The sequence below is a fragment of the Balaenoptera acutorostrata genome, chromosome 20 (genome assembly GCF_949987535.1).
Source record: "Balaenoptera acutorostrata chromosome 20, mBalAcu1.1, whole genome shotgun sequence".
Classification (NCBI taxonomy): Eukaryota; Metazoa; Chordata; class Mammalia; order Artiodactyla; family Balaenopteridae; genus Balaenoptera; species Balaenoptera acutorostrata.
In genome coordinates this window covers 55,639,149-55,655,951 of record NC_080083.1, presented here as the reverse complement: position 1 = coordinate 55,655,951, position 16,803 = coordinate 55,639,149, and the positions used below count along the sequence as shown (strand labels likewise).

Genomic DNA, 16,803 nt, shown 5'->3' with positions numbered 1-16,803 from the left:
ATTTATTTATTAATTTTTGGCTGCATTGGGTCTTTGTTGCTGTGTGCAGGCTTTTTCTCTAGTTGCAGTGAGCAGGGGCTACTCTTTGTCATGGTGCACGGGCTTCTCATTGCAGTGGCTTCTCTTGTCGTGGAGCACGGGCTCTAGGTGTGTGGTCTCAGTAGCTGTGGTGCATGGGCTTAGTTGCTCCGCGGCATCTGGGATCTTCCCGGACCAGGGCTCGAACCCGTGTCCCCTGCATTGGCAGGCAGATTCTTAACCACTGTGCCACCAGGGAAGCCCCGACATGGGCCATCTTTGCAAGAAGAATTTCCTGGTTTAATCATTCTAAATATTCCCCCACTGAGGCCAGATTGTGCAAAGTTCCCCAAGGTTTTGTGCTGCAGCCCCACGTGCCTCTGTGCAGCCCCAGGAACCCAGGTGGTGCATCTTAAGTGTCGGGTTCTCCTGAATCCCAGAGAATGAGGGGGCGTGAAGTCAGGGCCGTCCCAAGCTGGGAGTCCTGGCCCCCAGACTTGGATGTGGAGGGAGGAGGCTTGGACCCCACCCATCCCAGGGGGGAGGCACTCTGCACCTGACCTTTTAGATGTTGAGGTTCTTGATGAGATGGAATTGCTCAGTGTTTTCTAACTGCTGAAAAATTAGTTTGAAACCCACACTTGTACACAATTTTGGAAAAGCTATACCTCGGCCAGTGTGATTTGCTAAAAGTGTTTACTGCTGAAAAAAATATGTTTGAAATCCACACTTTTAGACAATTTGTGGGAAAGCGATACCTCAGCCAATGTGTGTGATGTAAAAGCCAAAGTTCCAGGCATTTCTGAAGTTCGGTGTTGGGCAAAATCAAAGCAAGTGATGGTGGTGAGTCCTGGTCATTGAGGGGCCCTGGCTGGGTGGATCCTGAAGCACAGCCCACCTCTTTGGTCTAGTGGGGGATCCTTTGCCCCATAGGCTGCCTGGGCTGGACTACTGGCCGTGGGTCCCAACTCAAACAGGCCTTGCTGATCGAATGTTCTGGATGCCCAGTCAGGTCAGCCGATGTCAGCCTCCCTGTCCTCATAATGGGCACCATTTACTGAAAGCTCACCTTGTTGAGTTACCTCCGTGATCCTGTCAATCCCACAGCCACCTTATGGGGGGCTTTAATCCCCGTTGCATAGAGGAGGAAACTGAGGCACAGAGATGTTCATGAACCTGCTCAAAGTTGCACAGCTGCTGAGGAGCTGGGGCCCAGGTCAGATGGCCCCAGAGCCCCACCTTTCTAACCAGTGTGCTCTTGATGGCCGTTCATTAAATATGCGGCTACGTAGGGGTTCATTTTTATCCCTTTGCAAGACTTTTCATATCGATTAATTCACAGCTCAGGGGAAACAAATCCTTTGTTAGACCTTTGCTCTGATTTTTTTGTTTTGGAAAATGTAGGCACTAAAATTACAGTCCTGGAGCCTGGGATTAAATGCAGTTGTGGGTATGAGGAGCCCACCTCAGTGCCTGGCTCCAGGTGGGAGCTCTTCGCCTGCGGGAAGTCGGGGCCCCTGGGTGGGCTGTGCTGCTGTGTGCTGGGTCCCCGGTTAAATGCTCTCACCCTCCAGGGACTGAGCATCTGACAGAAGAAACTAAAGGGATCTGTCTGCTCATGAAATACGTCTTGGAACCTACTAAGCACCAGGCACTGCTCCCGGGGCTGGGGACACCGTGATGAGCCTTGTCCTCATTCCTGCGGGGAAGACAGACAGTAACTGAGAAAAAGAAAGAAATGAGATAAAGTCAGATACTGAGCCATGTTCTAAGGATGAGGCAGTGGGTGACTGGGAAAGGGGCTATTCAAACAGGGCGGTCTGGCAAGGCCCTTGGGGGTTGGTGATATTTGAGCTCAATTCTGCACGATGGGAAGGAGCCAGCCACGTGAGGAGCTGGGGGGCAGAGAATTTGAGGTAGAGAGAGCAGCAAGTGCAAAGGCCCTGGGGTAGGAGCAAGCTTGGTGTGTTGGAGGAAAGGAACCAGTGTGAAGGCCAACCTGGCGGAGCGTGGTGGGGTCTGGGAGGGGTCAGCTGTGGTGAGTAGCATTGGGATACTATTCTTAGAGCTGCGGGGAGTCTCTGGATTAGCGGGGTGGGAAGAGGGGAAGCAGAGGGGCCAGTGGCAGAGACAGGAGATGGAGGCAAAGCTCCTGGGCTCCCCTGGACCCCCCCCGGAGGCGTGAGACTGCTTCTTCTCCACGTGCACAGGGCGATTCTCTCCCATGCTGCTGTGTCCCCTCTGATTCAGCCCCTCGCCCCCCTCTCATCCTTTCCACTTTCCCGGCTGCCCCAGCTGTGCTCCCACCTGTCTGGGCTGCGGATCCAGCCTCTGTCCGCAGGTCTGTTCATCAGGGTGAGGGCAGAGGGTCCGGGCCTGCCTCCTTGGGCTGGGAGTGCTCCTGCCAGCATATTCAGTGTCTCTGGTTTCTTCCAGTCCTGGCCTTCCCTCCCTCCCATGCTCTGCCCTTCATCTCCACCCCCTCCAGCTCCATCCCAGGAAATAGCAACAATCTATCATGACCAACAGAGCCCATCAAACCCCAAGGGCAGAGCCATAAATTTCAGGGACACTGTTGCTTCTGGTTTCAGGGCGAGAAGCAGTGGGTGTGTCCAGGGCACGCTGAGGCTGCTTGCGCCCACTTCCCGTGTGCACAAACACCGCAGCCCTCTCCCCACCTTATCCCCCTCCGGGCTGTCAACATGGAGCTGGCGGGCAAGAATCCTGCAGACACGCACCCTGCTGTGTTTCTAGCAAACTCTTCAGTGACCTGCACTTGGATTTCTCACTTTACAATTATCTGTGGCTTAAAAAAGAACAACCTCCACTGCCCTCCTTCTGCCCTTTGGAAGCTTCTGGGCTGTGCCTCCCACTCATGGCTGGTTTATCCTCAGGGAAAACAAATTTGCCTTTTTTAGCCTAGGAAAACAAAATTTGGGATTATTTGCAGATTTGTTGCAAATGGCATCATATTATGTATCCTAAAACCAAATAGTAGTGATCTCTGAATTTTCCATAAGGCTTCTCTGCAGCGGCAAATACGGCCGGGATTTGAGGCTGTCTGCGCTCAAGCCAGTCCGTATTTGTTGAGTGCCTACTGTGTGCGGGGTCTGGGCTGGAGCGTCAGGAATGAGTGGAGAAGACCCAGGAGACAGAAGTCAGAGAGCTCTGTCCTCAAAGAGTGTCCGAGCCTCTTAGGGAGAGAGAGCCAGCACCCTGTCCCTGTGCAGAGGAGACGGCAGGAAGGAAGATACATCAAAATTCCTGTCTGTGGGTAAGGAGTTGAGGGTGTTTTTCCCAATTTTTTTTTAAGCTTTATTTAAAAACTCAAAAACTCTTCTAGACATTCCTGGCCGTCTCTGTGCTGGCGGGGCCAGGTGCCGGGAAACGTAGCTTCCCTGGGGTTCTGTGTGTGAGGGTGGGGAGACGTTACCGGTTAAGATGACTTCGGGCTCAGTTTTGAAAGATATGCCTCACTTCTCTCAGGCCCTGTGCTGGGCCCAGCCTCTGGATTTGCCCCTTCCTAACAGGACAGATCTGGGAGCGTGTCTGGCTCCTGGGTTGGGGAGAGGCCAGACTGGTGGGGGTGGGGGGTGGTTGCCGGCTGGGTGAGAAGGTCACTCCAGGGCAGACACCTATCAAATGTGACATAAGTGTGAAGGGTTAAACATCCCTAACAAAGACAGAGGTTCTCAACAGCCAATTATATGCCATTTGTAAGACAGGCCTAAAAACAAATGACTCAGAAACTAAGAATAAAAGGAAATGTATCCAGGACACACAAACGGAAAGAAAGTTTAGATGGTAATGTTTATAGCAAACAAAGCAGAATTTGAGGCAGAAGAACATTCAACAGGACAAAGAATTCAGCCTCACTAATAATAAAAATCCCACCCTTAAGAAATGGTTTAACTTATCAAACTGACAAGTATGTTTTAATTATAAGACTTTTATCCTTGAGGGTACAGCCAAATAGACACATGTACTTTGAAGAGACTTAAAAGTACTACTATTAAGAAGACAATAGGAAAAGGGCCAGTACAGTAGGGATATCCGTGATGGAATAAAATGTAACCACTAAAAAATATGTTTTAAAAAATATTTACTGACTGGCAATGTATTTATTCATACAGTCTAAGTAAAAGAGGCAAGATACAAGGCGTATGTAGCAGGATCTCAATGTGTCTTAAATAGAATAAACATATGAGATGTTAAAAAGGAAAATCCTCCAGGGGAAGTCTGGGCCCTGGGGTGTGAGTGGGGGCTCCGTCCCCCGTAGTCCGGATTTGCCCCGCCCATGGGGTACCACTCCCTTCCCCAAGTGATGAAACCACACGCAGTCCAACTCCAGCTCTCTTCCTATCAATAGTGGGAAGACATCTATCTATCTACATCTATCTATCTAATATAAATATATATGTGTACACGTACGTGTACATATATTTCTTGGTGCAGGAGAGAAGGAGTCCTCCCTGCTCTTAACTTGGGGAGGGGCAGGCAGGTCCTTAGTCATCTCTTGGGAGTATTCACAGCATCAGGACCTCTGATGGGAATGAGGAAGGGGCTGAAGCAGAGGAGGAGAGCAGTAAAAATGCAGGGAAGGCTGGACACCAGGCTGGGGGTTTCCTGTGTCCTGTGTGGTGTGCGTGAGAGGTAGACAGATAGGCAGACAGACAGACAAACCCAGAAAGCACACATGTCCTGTCTGTGGTGCTTGTGTTTCTGGCTGTAGTGTTTGTGTCTTGGTATGTGTGTCTGAGGGCACCTGTGAGCGCGAGTCTCTGTGTTTTAAAAGGAAAGCGATCAGTTTCATAATAAAATAACAACTCCCAGCAAGCATGCTGGCTGGGTGCACAGAAATCAATATCTCATTAATTGAATGCAACCCTCATAAATCACGGGAGGAACTCGAAATTAAACCTCCTTCCCGTGGCTTCCTGGAGAGTTCACGCTCAGGGCCAGGGGACTGAAGGCTGGAATCAGCGATGGCCTCGTGGGGCTGGGAGGAGGGGGCCGAGCCTCAAGGGGGCCTTTTGGGGGCCTGGCCTGATGGGAGGTGATGCCTGGAGCTGGTGTCCTGGGGGGAGGTGGCCACTGGCTGCCAGCTGGAGCCAGAGCTCCCGGCTTGGCTCTGGCCCCTGGCACCTGGCCCTGGGTGGTGGAGGGAGCAGAGTCTCCCGAGGCCACTGGGTGGCCTGTGGTGTTGGTGTTGGTTGCTTCTTCAGGGGACCCTGGGCCAGTGCTCCGAGGCTGGCTGCACCTTGGAGGCCGGCTGGCTCCAGGAAGCCACTTACGCCCGAGCGGAGGGGCTGGTGGCCAGTCTGTCAGCGTGAGTGAGGGATGCTCAGGCAGGTGTTTGAGGCTTTAGAGAACCATGAATGCTTCAAATACCCCAGGGGGGCTCCCTGGGGCTGAGGAGTGGGGTGGGCAGTTAACCAGGGGCCTGTCTTGGCCTTCTTTTACTTTCCAAGTAAGAATTGATCATTTTGGTGGAACGCCTGGTACTTAGTATGTGTGCACAGAGGCCCAGGGCTCACAGTCTGAGCATGTTTAGTTATTTTGCAAATACAGTGGGAGGGAGCAGGGCTGGCACAGAGCACCAGTGTCTGAGCCTCCGCCCCGTCCCCAGCCTGCAGTGCAACCCTGGGAAATCATCTTACCTTCTCTGGGCCAGTTTCAGAGCTGACTGAAGTAGCAGTAATAATGATTAATGATGAGAATAATAAAAGCGGCTACCCCCTACTGGGTACATATTATGAACTTTGACCTTGGCCAGCGGCCCAATGAGGAAGATCCTATCCAGGTCTGCATTTGACAGATCTGAGGGAACTGGGCTCGGACAGGAAAAGGACTGGCCCAGGTCTTAGGGCTTGAGGGGTCCGAGCCTGCCTGCCTTGTCTGCACTGCCCGTGGTGCTGAGAGCCGTGCAACCACGTGACTATCACATTGGTGGGGGAGGGGTGCGAGGTGGAATCTTCGCCCGGCTGAGAGGATGGCGGGACCCTTAGGGCTGGCGTGATAATGCAGAATGTCCCCAGCTTTTCTGCCCCTGCCTGGCACCTACAGATTACAGGTTGGGGCCAGAGAACCTCACTTCTCTTGCTGGGGTGCTCGTGGGGCCCCTCCCACACTGGCTCAGGAAGAACCTTTTGCTACTGGAGGAAGTGCAAGACCTGGGCCAAACCTGCCTCAGCCTGGAGCCCAGGCACCTACAGAGTCCCGGGCCTGGCGGGGGACAGCGCAAGGCTGATCCCCTGGGCAAACTTGGGTGGGACCGGGGGTGACCCAGTTTAACCAATAGCAAAATAATATTTTATGACTGCATTGGCATAAAGATGCATATAGTAACATTACATATTAAAACCTTTTCTTTGACCTGCAATTGTTTCCCGATGTTTAAAGAAATGGAAACACTTTCGCAGACCCCTAAAAGCACTATGGGCCCTGGTACTGAACTGCCTGGGCCTGATGGAGAAGCCACCCCTGCCACCACCCTGACCCCATGGTGACAACACTGTTAGCTGCAGGCAGCTGCACACCATCTCCCCAATCCATCCCCCCTTTTTCTTTTCCACGGAAGCATTTCCGAAGTCATAGATGTGCTGCGGTGAGGTCTCGCGACATCTACTTTGATTGTCATTTTAAAAAAAGCTTCCCAGGGAGAGAAGCCTAATCCTATATTATTTGAAAATAGAAAGTGCTGTGCAAATGCTAAGTCCAGTATAATAATAGTGACGCCAAGTAATTCTGTTTTGAACAAGTTGAACTTGTTAAATCAGACAGATGCCATCTGCACTGTTTTAAAGCCGGGGCTGGTGATATGTTTTATGCAAGAAATGCTTATCAGATGAAAATTGCTGAATCTCCCCAAAAGTAAATTGCTTTGCTCCGTAGTTAGACTTATGAGACTTCCTCTCAGGGATGGGGTGACCACTATAGGTAGGGAGTGAAAGCATCTCAAGCATTTATTGAGCACTTACTGTATGCTGAGCACTTGACAGTCAGCCTCATGTTTAATCCTTGCAATTAATCACTCTGTGAGGTAGTTGAGATTATTCAGATTTTATATGAGCTAACCCTGGGGTTCAGAGAGGTTAGATAACTTGCCCAAGGTCACACAGCTCTCCAGTGGAACCAGGATTTGAATCCAGGACCTCAGACTCTGGGGCCCTTTCTTGGTCCAATAAGTCTCCGAATAATGTGGAGAGTCATGGACCTAGAAGTGTGAGGAGTCAAGGGCTTCCCCCCCCCCGCCCCCTTGCTCTTCATCTCCAATGAAAGCAGCAGCAGGATGGGGGCTGGACTTCTGCAAGAGGAGGATGGGTGGGAGATAAGACGTTCCTGACAGCAGGGTGGTGGGAGAACCTGGGCTCTTTTTCTGTAATGGATTAAAAACCGTTTCCCCTCAATTCTGCAGATGGTGATTGTGTTCGTTTCCTAGGGCTGCCGTAAAAACTGACCACAAACCAGGCGTCTTAAAACAACAGAGATTTATTTTCTCTCCATTCTGGAGGCTGGAAGTCCACAATCTAGGTATCAGTAGGGCCTCACTCCTTCTGAAGTCTCTGGGGGAGGATCCTTCCTTGCCTCTTCCAGCTTCTGGTGGCTTCACGTGTCCCTGGCTTGTAGACACGTCACTCCAGTCTCTGCTTCCATCGTCACGTGGCCTCCTTCTCCCTGGGTGTCTCCACACGGCCTTCTTATAGGGGCACCAGTAACTGAACTTAGGGCCACCCTCCTCCAGTGTGACCTCATCTTAACTAATCACCTCTGCAGTGACCCTGTTTCCAAATAAGGTCACATCCTGAGGTTCCAGGTAGATGTGAATTTTGGGGGGACACTATTCAACCCAGCACAGTGATGGAGCTCTGGGCACGTGGCCCGTGTGGGGCAGTACCAGGCTCCACTTATGAAAGCAAATCCCTGTTCTTGAAGGCGCAGGACTCCTTTGGGGGTTTTAAACCAGCCACCCATAACCACCCCCAGGCATGGGGGTGCTCAGAGAGGTGGATGGAGCAGAGCCTGGACGGAGAGGTGCCTTCAGGAAGGCTTGAAGTGAGGTGGGGTCCCTTCCAAAGTTTCCAGGGACCTGGCAGGACCCCCACTGGTCCCAGACAGGGGTTACTTGTGCCCTAAGGTCTCTGGTTAGAAGCTGGAGGTCACGCAGTCAGTCCTTCTCCACCTGGGAGCCCCTCCTGTTGGGCCTCGGCCGCCCGTGCTCTGGGCCAGCCCTGACCCAGCAGCTGTCAGGTCTGGCCTTCTGCCCTGTGGCCGCCTCCCTCCATCACCAAAATGCTCCTTCCAGGAGGTGCCGTGTCCATCCTGTCCCTGGAGGTCAGTGGGGAAAGCATTCCACGACCCTCGTTCAGAATTTATTTCAGAGCCCAGTGGACATCAAGGTCATCAGTTCCTTCTCTGCTGCAGCCCAGGCATTGTCAATGGGTGCGTATCACCCCCTAAAGGGTGAAAATTGGCTCTTGTAATTTTAGCTACTACAATGGTTTGTGGCCCTCCACAGGCTATAGTGTGTAAACAGATCTGCAGAATATCCCTGGAGTTGACATTTCAAGGGGGGAGGCTGAGAAGGGGAAACAATGTCTAAAGAGGCTCCTTAAGGGAGTAATAATGAGAGAAGGTTGAGAAACAATGGTCCAGCCCAAATCCCTTCTGCTGCAGCTCCAACCCCACCACCACAATAATGATCGCTAACACAGACAGGGCTGTTTTCACGCAGGCACTGCTGTTCTGTGTGCCTTACACCTTTCCTCACTGAGTCCCCCAGTGCAATGAGGGAGGTGCCACTATCTCCTCCATTTTACTTGATTTTTTATTTATTTTTAAATTTTTATTTATTTTTTTATTTTGGCCGTGTGCACGGCTTGCAGGATCTTAGTTCCCTGACCAGAGATCGAACCCGGGCCCCCTGCAGTGAAAGTGCGGAGCCCTAACCACTGGACCACCAGAGAAGTTCCTTTCTCCTCCGTTTTAAAAGATGAGAGCTGGAGGCACAGAGAGGCTGAGTGACTTGCCCAGGGTCACACAGCTCATAAGAGGCAGAGCGTCAGCTCACTTCCTTGTGTGTTACTGTAAATTGGAGATGAGCTGATTGTCCTCTTCCCTACAGCATTCCTTGACAATCTGAAGACCAAGGAGAAATATTGCTACTTCCTGCCTGAGGACTTTTTTGAGCAAAAGAAACATCATCTTATATGTCTTTGCTCATTCTTATTTGTAATTTCATAGAAGGTTGTTGAAGGTTGAATTGTGTCTTCCAAAGGGATATGTTGACCTTCTAACCTCTGGTACCTATGAATACGATCTTATTTGGAAATAGGGTCTTGGCAGATGTAATCAAATTAAGAGGAGGTCATACTGGATCAGGGTAGGCCCTGCTCCAATGGCTGGTGTCCCTATAAGAAGAGGAAATTCGGATACACACAGAGGAAGGCCAAGTGAAGACAGAGGCAGAGACTGGAGTAATGCATCTACTAGCCCAGGAACGCGGAGGACTGCTGGTCCCAGCCAGAAGCTGGGACAGATGCTCCCTCAGAGCCTCCAGGAGGAACCAACGCTGTCGACACCTTGATTTCAGACTTCTGGCATCCAGAAGTGTGAGAGAAGACATTTGTGTTGCTTTAAGCCCCCCCAGTATGTGGTCATTTGTTACAGTAGGAAGTGAATAAAAGGCAAGGCCATTTTCCATTAGAGTTTGGAGAGGGTGGACTGGACTGTGTGTGCACATGTGTGTGCACATGTGTGTGCACATGTGTGTATGTATATGTGCGCGCACATGTGTATATGTGTGCATATGTGTGTGCACGTGTATATGTGTGCACATGTGTGTATATGTGTGCACACATGCGTGTGTGCGTGCACGTGTGTATATGTGCATGCACGTGTGTATATGTGTCCACATGTGTATATGTGTGTGCACATGTGTGTACACATGTGTGTATATGTGTGTGGAGGGCTCGTCTGTCACCCCCTTCCTGTCACCTCTGCCTTCTGTCCCCACCCCCATCTCCATGTCTCCCATACCAGTTGCCTTTCTCTGTGGATGGGGCCACGCCCTTCCTCTCCTTACAGAAAGTAGAGGTGGGGGGAGGCGGGGGGGCGGCCCGAGGGGCACCACTGTGCCTCCTCTGGTGAGAGGTGGGGTTTACAGACCCCAGAGGAGCCCAGGTTGGAAAAATCCTCCTTCGTATAATTCTCATTATGTGCGGCAATAAAGACCTTACAATAAAGTCCTTGTAAAGGGATAAATGGAGCTTAAACGGGGCCTGCGAAGCCAGAGGAGGTGGTGAAAATCAAAGGAAATGGAATTATTGTCTTCAGAAAAAGTAAGCAGCTTCCTGGAGAAGGGCCTCCAGAGCCTTCCTTGCTCTGAGACCCACGTGCCAGCCGAGTGGGATCTGTCTCAATAGAAGTTTTTGCAATGAGATAAATACTGCATCTGATGTCTAATAAACTTCTCTGAGAGGGGAGTAGTAATCAACACCAGGAAATAAATTCTCCAAAAATAAAGGCAGCACGAGTATTGATGATGGGGTGGAGGGCTGTGAAGTTTATGGCACTAAACTCATTTAAGATCCTGGGAAGAATTCATTCTTGGGAACCCAACAATAATTTACTAGAGGTTTAATAGTTGGCAAGTCCCCAGGCTGCTCTGGGTGGAATTTACTTTGGCAAGATACAACTCCTCTGGGAGAAAATAGAGAAACAGACTCAGAGCAGCCGGCTGTGCTCAGGAAAAGGGCCTCCATCACCTGGAGATCCCTAGACAGATCTTGACCAGGCTCTTGAATGGAATTCCTCTGCCCGTGTCAGCCTCAGGCACTGCCCTTCACACGTGTGCAGACACGCCTGGCACCTGCAGATGTGGGCTTTCCCAAATGCATGCCACGTGGGTGCGCTGATGGTTAGCGAGCCCCTCCAGCCCAGGCTGGGGCAGCAGCGGCTCCACTTCCTGGCCTGACTTTACCCATCGCTACCTTTCCGTTTGGTGCGGGGCGGTGTCTGGGTGCCAGGGGCCCTGCAGTCCCGCTGCCTTTGCTGGCAGGCTGAGGCCTGCCCTGCCCGGGAAGGAGCCCGTGGCAGGCTCACCTTGGCTTCTCGCACTTAGGCTACCCTCCGGGGCCGGCCTCATGGAGCGGATCCAGGCCATAGCCCAGAACGTCTCAGACATCGCCGTGAAGGTGGACCAGATCCTGCGCCACAGCCTGCTCCTGCACAGCAAGGGTGGGGGCCGGGGGCACCCCTCTACTCCCAGGAGGCCAGAGTACAGGGTGGGACGTCCGGGGCGGGGCCCTGATTTCTCCCCACGGCAGCTGCCCTGGCTCCCGGGGGCCCTGTGTCGGGCTCTCAGCGGGGTACCTCAGGGTTCCCCCCCACCGTCCCTGGGTGGCCCCTTCCATTCCTCTTGATATGGGGGCATCAGGCTGGGAGGCCCTACCTCTGCACCCGTCAAAAAGTCAGGAGTACATTTGGGTGGATGCCCGAGGTCTGCCCGTCCAGAGAGCTGGTTCATAGCCATTCAGACCAGCTCCGCACTGGTTCTGCACCCCCTAAGGAGGGTGGGAGTGTTGGAAGAGGGGACACCCCAGGCACAGGGACCCCCTGGTGGTGGCCTTTCAGGGGAGAAAACTCAGGCCAAGGGCAGAGTGGGCTCCTGCACTGCCCCACCCCAGACCAGCCCACCTACCTCGCTTTCTCTACTGGGCTCCTCCTTGGACCCAGGTCCTCAGCAAGGTGACTTTCTCTCCCTGCAGTGTCTGAAGGCCGGCGGGACCAGTGTGAGGCACCCAGCGACCCCAAGTTCCCTGACTGCTCAGGGAAGGTAGAGGTGAGGCCTGGGCCTGAGGGTGGGGATGACCAGGGGCCCCTCCTCCACGGAGGCCATACCCCAGATTAGCTCTGGGATTCTGCTCCTGGCAGGGATATCCACCATCAAGGGCCTCTCTGCCTGACCTCTGGACCCTGAACCTGGCACTAGCTGGCAGAGGCCCACCTCAGGGAAACCACTTCTCTGCTTGGGCCATCTGCCTGGGGCACCAACCCAAATGTCCCAGGATGGGTCATGTTGCAGGGTTTTCAGTACTTTCTTACAGCAGACAAACTATTAAGTATACATATGGCATCACAGCAGCCTGATTCCCAACGAATTCAGACAAGGTGTGGACCTCATTCTCTCTCCCCCTCCCTCCCGGCCCAGCTGACCAGCTGGATGGAGAGAGCCCCTCCCTGTCCCCACCTCCAGGGTCCCACCTCTGGCTGCATGAAGTCTGTCCATCCGGGGAGCCAGTCCACAGGCATAAAAGCCAGGCCCCCTCACTGGTGCTGAAATCCCTAAGAGCATGGGGTGTTGGCATTGCAGACCCCTTCCTTGGGGACCAGGTGGGGGTCACTGTGGATGAGTCCTGCCCTGGCCGCAGCCCTGGCCCCCCGCAGAGGCTGCTCCCTGACCTTGGCTTCAGCTGAACCCTGCTCTTGGTTACGGGTGGAGGACAAAGGAAGAGGGGCCAGCCAGGCCCTGAGCTGCTGCACCTCCACTGTTGCCCCTGGAACCTTGGCCGCATGTGTCCTGGACTGGCCTCATTCCCCCAGGGTCCTTCTCTTTCTGGGCCTGGGGGATGGTGGTCCTGTCTGGCCTTCCCTGAGGTTCTCAGCAGCCAGGACACAGGGCTGGGTCCTAGGGCCCTGGTCCAGTCTCTCTTCTCTGCTTCTAGCCTTGCTGCATCTTTAGGGTGGGCCCCAGAGACCCTGTCCTGGGGGACCTCGGGGTCCCCAGGGACATGCATGCAGGGGGCTCACCGAGGGTGCACATGGGGCTGGCGCTGGCTCCTTGGCCCAGGCTGGCCCTCTCCACAGTGGATGCGTGCCCGCTGGACCTCTGACCCCTGCTACGCCTTCTTCGGGGTGGACGGCACCGAGTGCTCCTTCCTCATCTACCTCAGTGAGGTCGAGTGGTTCTGCCCCCCGCTGCCCTGGAGGAACCAGACGGCCACCCAGAGAGCCCGCAAGCCCCTCCCCAAAGTCCAGGTAGGTGTGGGAGGTGAGTGGGCCGGCACGGGGCTGCCAGCCAGCTCTGCCAGGTGGGTGGGCTGGTCCCAGCCCGCCAGCCTGCGGGTGCCCGTCCCAACTTCTGCAGGATGCTGCAAAGCTGAGACTGCTTAAGGGGCCGGCTGGGGCCCTGGAGGTGCCCCCTTAATGCACTGGAATAATGGTAATAATAGCTGTCACTCATTGAGGGCTTCCTGTGTGCCAGACACTTTATTTGTACTTAAATCTCACAGCAGTCCTTATGCAATCGCATTTAATAGATGATGGATCTGAGGTCTGGAGAGCTGAGTTAACTTCTTCAAGGCATATAGTTACTCTGGCTCCACTGAAAGGCGGCCTGGCTTCCCTGCCCTTGGAGCCCCGGCTCCGACCACTACCTACTGCTTCCTTGTCGCAGCTGGGATCCTGGGAACTGTCATAGCTGACCCCCTCACGAAGGGCTTGGGACAGGTGGCTGATTGGAGCTGGACCAGGACAGACCAATGTGGCTGGGGAGTGAGTGTTGCGGGGAAGAGACCTGGACTTCCTGACTGTGGGAACTGGTGGGCCTCTTAGAAAAAGTGGGAGGGGCTTCCCAGGTGGTCCAGTGGTTAAGACTCCGCGCTTCCAACGCAGGGGGTGCGGGTTCGATCCCTGGTCAGGGAACTAAGATCCCACATGCCGGGCGGTCGCAGCCAAAAAATAAAAACAAAAAACAAGAAAACAGGAAAAGTTGGAGAAGCTAGAACAGGCCCAGCCTCACGGGGAAGGTGCCGGCCCCTGTGCCCAGGGCAGTGGGTGATGGCGGTGTCGTGGCTGCTGGGTGGAGGATTAGAGAACTGAGGTCTGGGCCCTCCTCCAGGCAGTTTTCCGGAGCAATCTATCTCACCTCCTGGAGCTGATGGGCAGCGGGAAGGAGTCTCTAATCTTCATGAAGAAACGTACCAAGCGGCTCACGGCCCAGTGGGCACTGGCTGCCCAGCGCCTGGCGCAGAAGCTGGGGGGCGTCCGGAGGGACCAGAAGCAGGTACCTTATCCTCTACGTGCATTGAAGCAGCTGAGCTCAGAGAGCTTAGGAAGGGAGCTCAGGGCCTCAGGCTGCCAAGTGGACACGGGGTCTACCCTTACAAAAGTTTTATTGCATTTATTTGAATTTGAGCCGCGGGCAGGGGGAGGCAGAGTCTGGATAGATGCATGTGGTAGCCCTGGCCCTTTTCACGTCTGGGGCAGAGTGACACCCCCTCCGCCTTAGGAGTCCTGCAGTCTGTAGACATCTTGTTCTTGTCAGGCAGAAGAGTCATGGCATTTGCCTGGAATGTTGGGAATATTGTAGCCTGTTTGGGGGAAGTTCCTTGGTTCATTGGTTCATCCATCTGTCTGTCCATCCATCCGTCCATGCAATAAATATTTACCTGACTCTCTCATCACCCTGTTTATTTCTTTCAGAGTCCTTATCATTTCATGAAATTATCTCTTGTCTGTGTTTACTGTTGTCTACCTCTTCCATCTGGAACCTAAGCGCCTAGAGGGCAGGATGTGACCGTCTTGTTCACCTGTGTCTCCAGCGAGGTCACTCTGCCTCTTGGTCCCTCCGCTGTGCTCTGGTGCCAGAAAGCGCCCTTCCAGGCACAGCCTGGAGACAGTGTCTTCTGCTGGCCGGGTCTCCCTGGGGGTGGCAGGGCTGAGGGCTGCTGCTCCTCTGTGCCGACCCTCTGTGTCCCCCCCCCCACCCCCAGATCCTTGTCCACATCGGCTTCCTGACCGAGGAGTCTGGGGACGTGTTCAGCCCGCGGGTGCTGAAGGGCGGGCCTCTGGGGGAGATGGTGCAGTGGGCAGACATCCTGGCTGCTCTCTACGTCCTGGGCCACGGCCTCCGGATCACAGTGTCCCTGAAGGAGCTGCAGAGGTGAGTGCCAGGGGAGGGGAGGGGAGGAAGGGGAGTCCCTCATCACCCAGGAGCTCTGCGCTCCTGCTGTTGTCGGATGGTGACATTCCTAATTCCCTCCTCCAGCTGCTCAGTCTGCCTCCTGCCCTTCCGTCCTCAACGCTGATGCCTAGTCATTTTGGGGGATGCACCAAGGGCGTGTATTTGCATAGTGCTGTTCAAACAGGGTCCTGTTCCCCATCTCGGGGCTGACAGGGGTCCTAGTGTCTGTGCTCAGGGACTGACCAATACTGGCTTGTGGAGTTGAGCCACGTCATGGCAGATGGGGTCCCCTCTGCCTGCTGTCCTGGTGGACTTGGTGCAGCCTCAGGGGGTCCTCTTCTGGAACGGGGCTCCTTCCTGGGCCTGTTCTGGGGGTTGGGGGCCAGGAAGACCTGGAGGGTGGTGAGGTGGGCCAGCGACGCCTACCCCTTCCAGTGCTTGCCTTTCCAGGGTCCCTCTGATATTGTTGGAGGTGGGAGACTAGTGATTAGACTGGGTAGGATTTTGTGTGTGTGTGTGTGTGTGTGTGTGTGTGTGTGTGTGTGTATGATGGGGGTTTATTTTAACCACTGTATCTGTGGGATGTAGAAATATGTAAGATTTTTCTTCTTTTATTTATTAATATTTATTCTATGATATTTGATACATACAAAAATATATGTACCGTATGTCATGAAGTACAAGAATGGAGTGATTGCCCAAAATTCTGCCATCTACCTTTAGAATGAGAATATTACCAGGGCTCTCATGTTCGCCTGGGGACTCCTCTTGCCCATCCCTCTGTCCTGCCCGCCGCCCCCTACCCCACCGCCCCGGCCCTGGAGGAAACCTGGAACTTGGATTTTGTGTTTATCATTCTTTTGCTTTTTTTTTTTTTTTTTTTAAATTAATTATTTATTTATTTATGGCTGTGTTGGGACTTCGTTTCTGTGCGAGGGCTTTGTCTAGTTGCGGCGAGCGGGGGCCACTCTTCATCGCGGTGCGCGGGCCTCTCACTATCATGGCCTCTCTTGTTGCGGAGCACAGCCTCCAGACGCGCAGGCTCAGTACTTGTGGCTCATGGGCCTAGTTGCTCCGCGGCATGTGGGATCTTCCCAGACCAGGGCTCGAACCCATGTCCCCTGCATTGGCAGGCAGATTCTCAACCACTGCGCCACTAGGGAAGCCCTCTTTTGCTTTTTATTATTTATTTATTTATTTATTTATTTTGGCTGGCCGTGAGGCATGTGGGATCTCAGTTCCCTGACCAGGGATCAAACCCCTGCCCCTCGCAGTGGAAGCTCGGAGTCCTAACCACTGGACAGCCAGGGAAGTCCCTCTTTTGCTTTTTTAAAAAAAAACTAGTTTTTTTTTTTTTACAAATTCATGTATCAATAAACAATATATTGTTTAGTTTTATTTTCGTTTGGTTTGAGCTCTGTAAAAATGACATCTGCTGTCTGTAGCCTCTAAGACTTGTTTTCTCCACCCATTATTAGGTTTTAAAGATTTCTCCACATTGCTGCCTGTAGCTCTATTTCATTCATGTTCAGTGCTGTATGATATTCCATTGTGCGAATGTACCATAATTATTTATCACTTTTTCCTGTGTGGACATTTTCCCCTGTTTTTACAAGTTATTATTTTTTTTAATTTTATTTATTTTTTTGTCTGCATTGGGTCTTTTGTTGTGCGGTCTTTCTCTAGTTGTGGCGAGTGGGGGCTACTCTTCATTGTGGTGCACAGGCTTCTCACTACGGTGGCTTCTCTTGTTGTGGAGCACAGGCTCTAGGCATGTGGGCTTCAGTAGCTGCAGCACATGGGCTCAGTAGTTGCAGCAT

At 53.1% G+C, this 16,803-nt stretch overlaps 1 protein-coding gene across 1 annotated transcript in view; it reads left to right on the top strand.

The window, feature by feature from the left end:
• The window catches only part of MGAT5B (alpha-1,6-mannosylglycoprotein 6-beta-N-acetylglucosaminyltransferase B), a 68,943-nt gene that overhangs the window by 13,630 nt on the left and 38,510 nt on the right, over nt 1–16,803 (top strand). Inside the window, exons 4-8 of the mRNA XM_007185760.2 lie at nt 11,141–11,256; nt 11,787–11,860; nt 12,886–13,056; nt 13,919–14,083; nt 14,793–14,962. Of these exons, the coding sequence (XP_007185822.2) occupies nt 11,141–11,256; nt 11,787–11,860; nt 12,886–13,056; nt 13,919–14,083; nt 14,793–14,962 (696 nt within the window). The remainder of the gene's footprint in view (nt 1–11,140; nt 11,257–11,786; nt 11,861–12,885; nt 13,057–13,918; nt 14,084–14,792; nt 14,963–16,803) is intronic.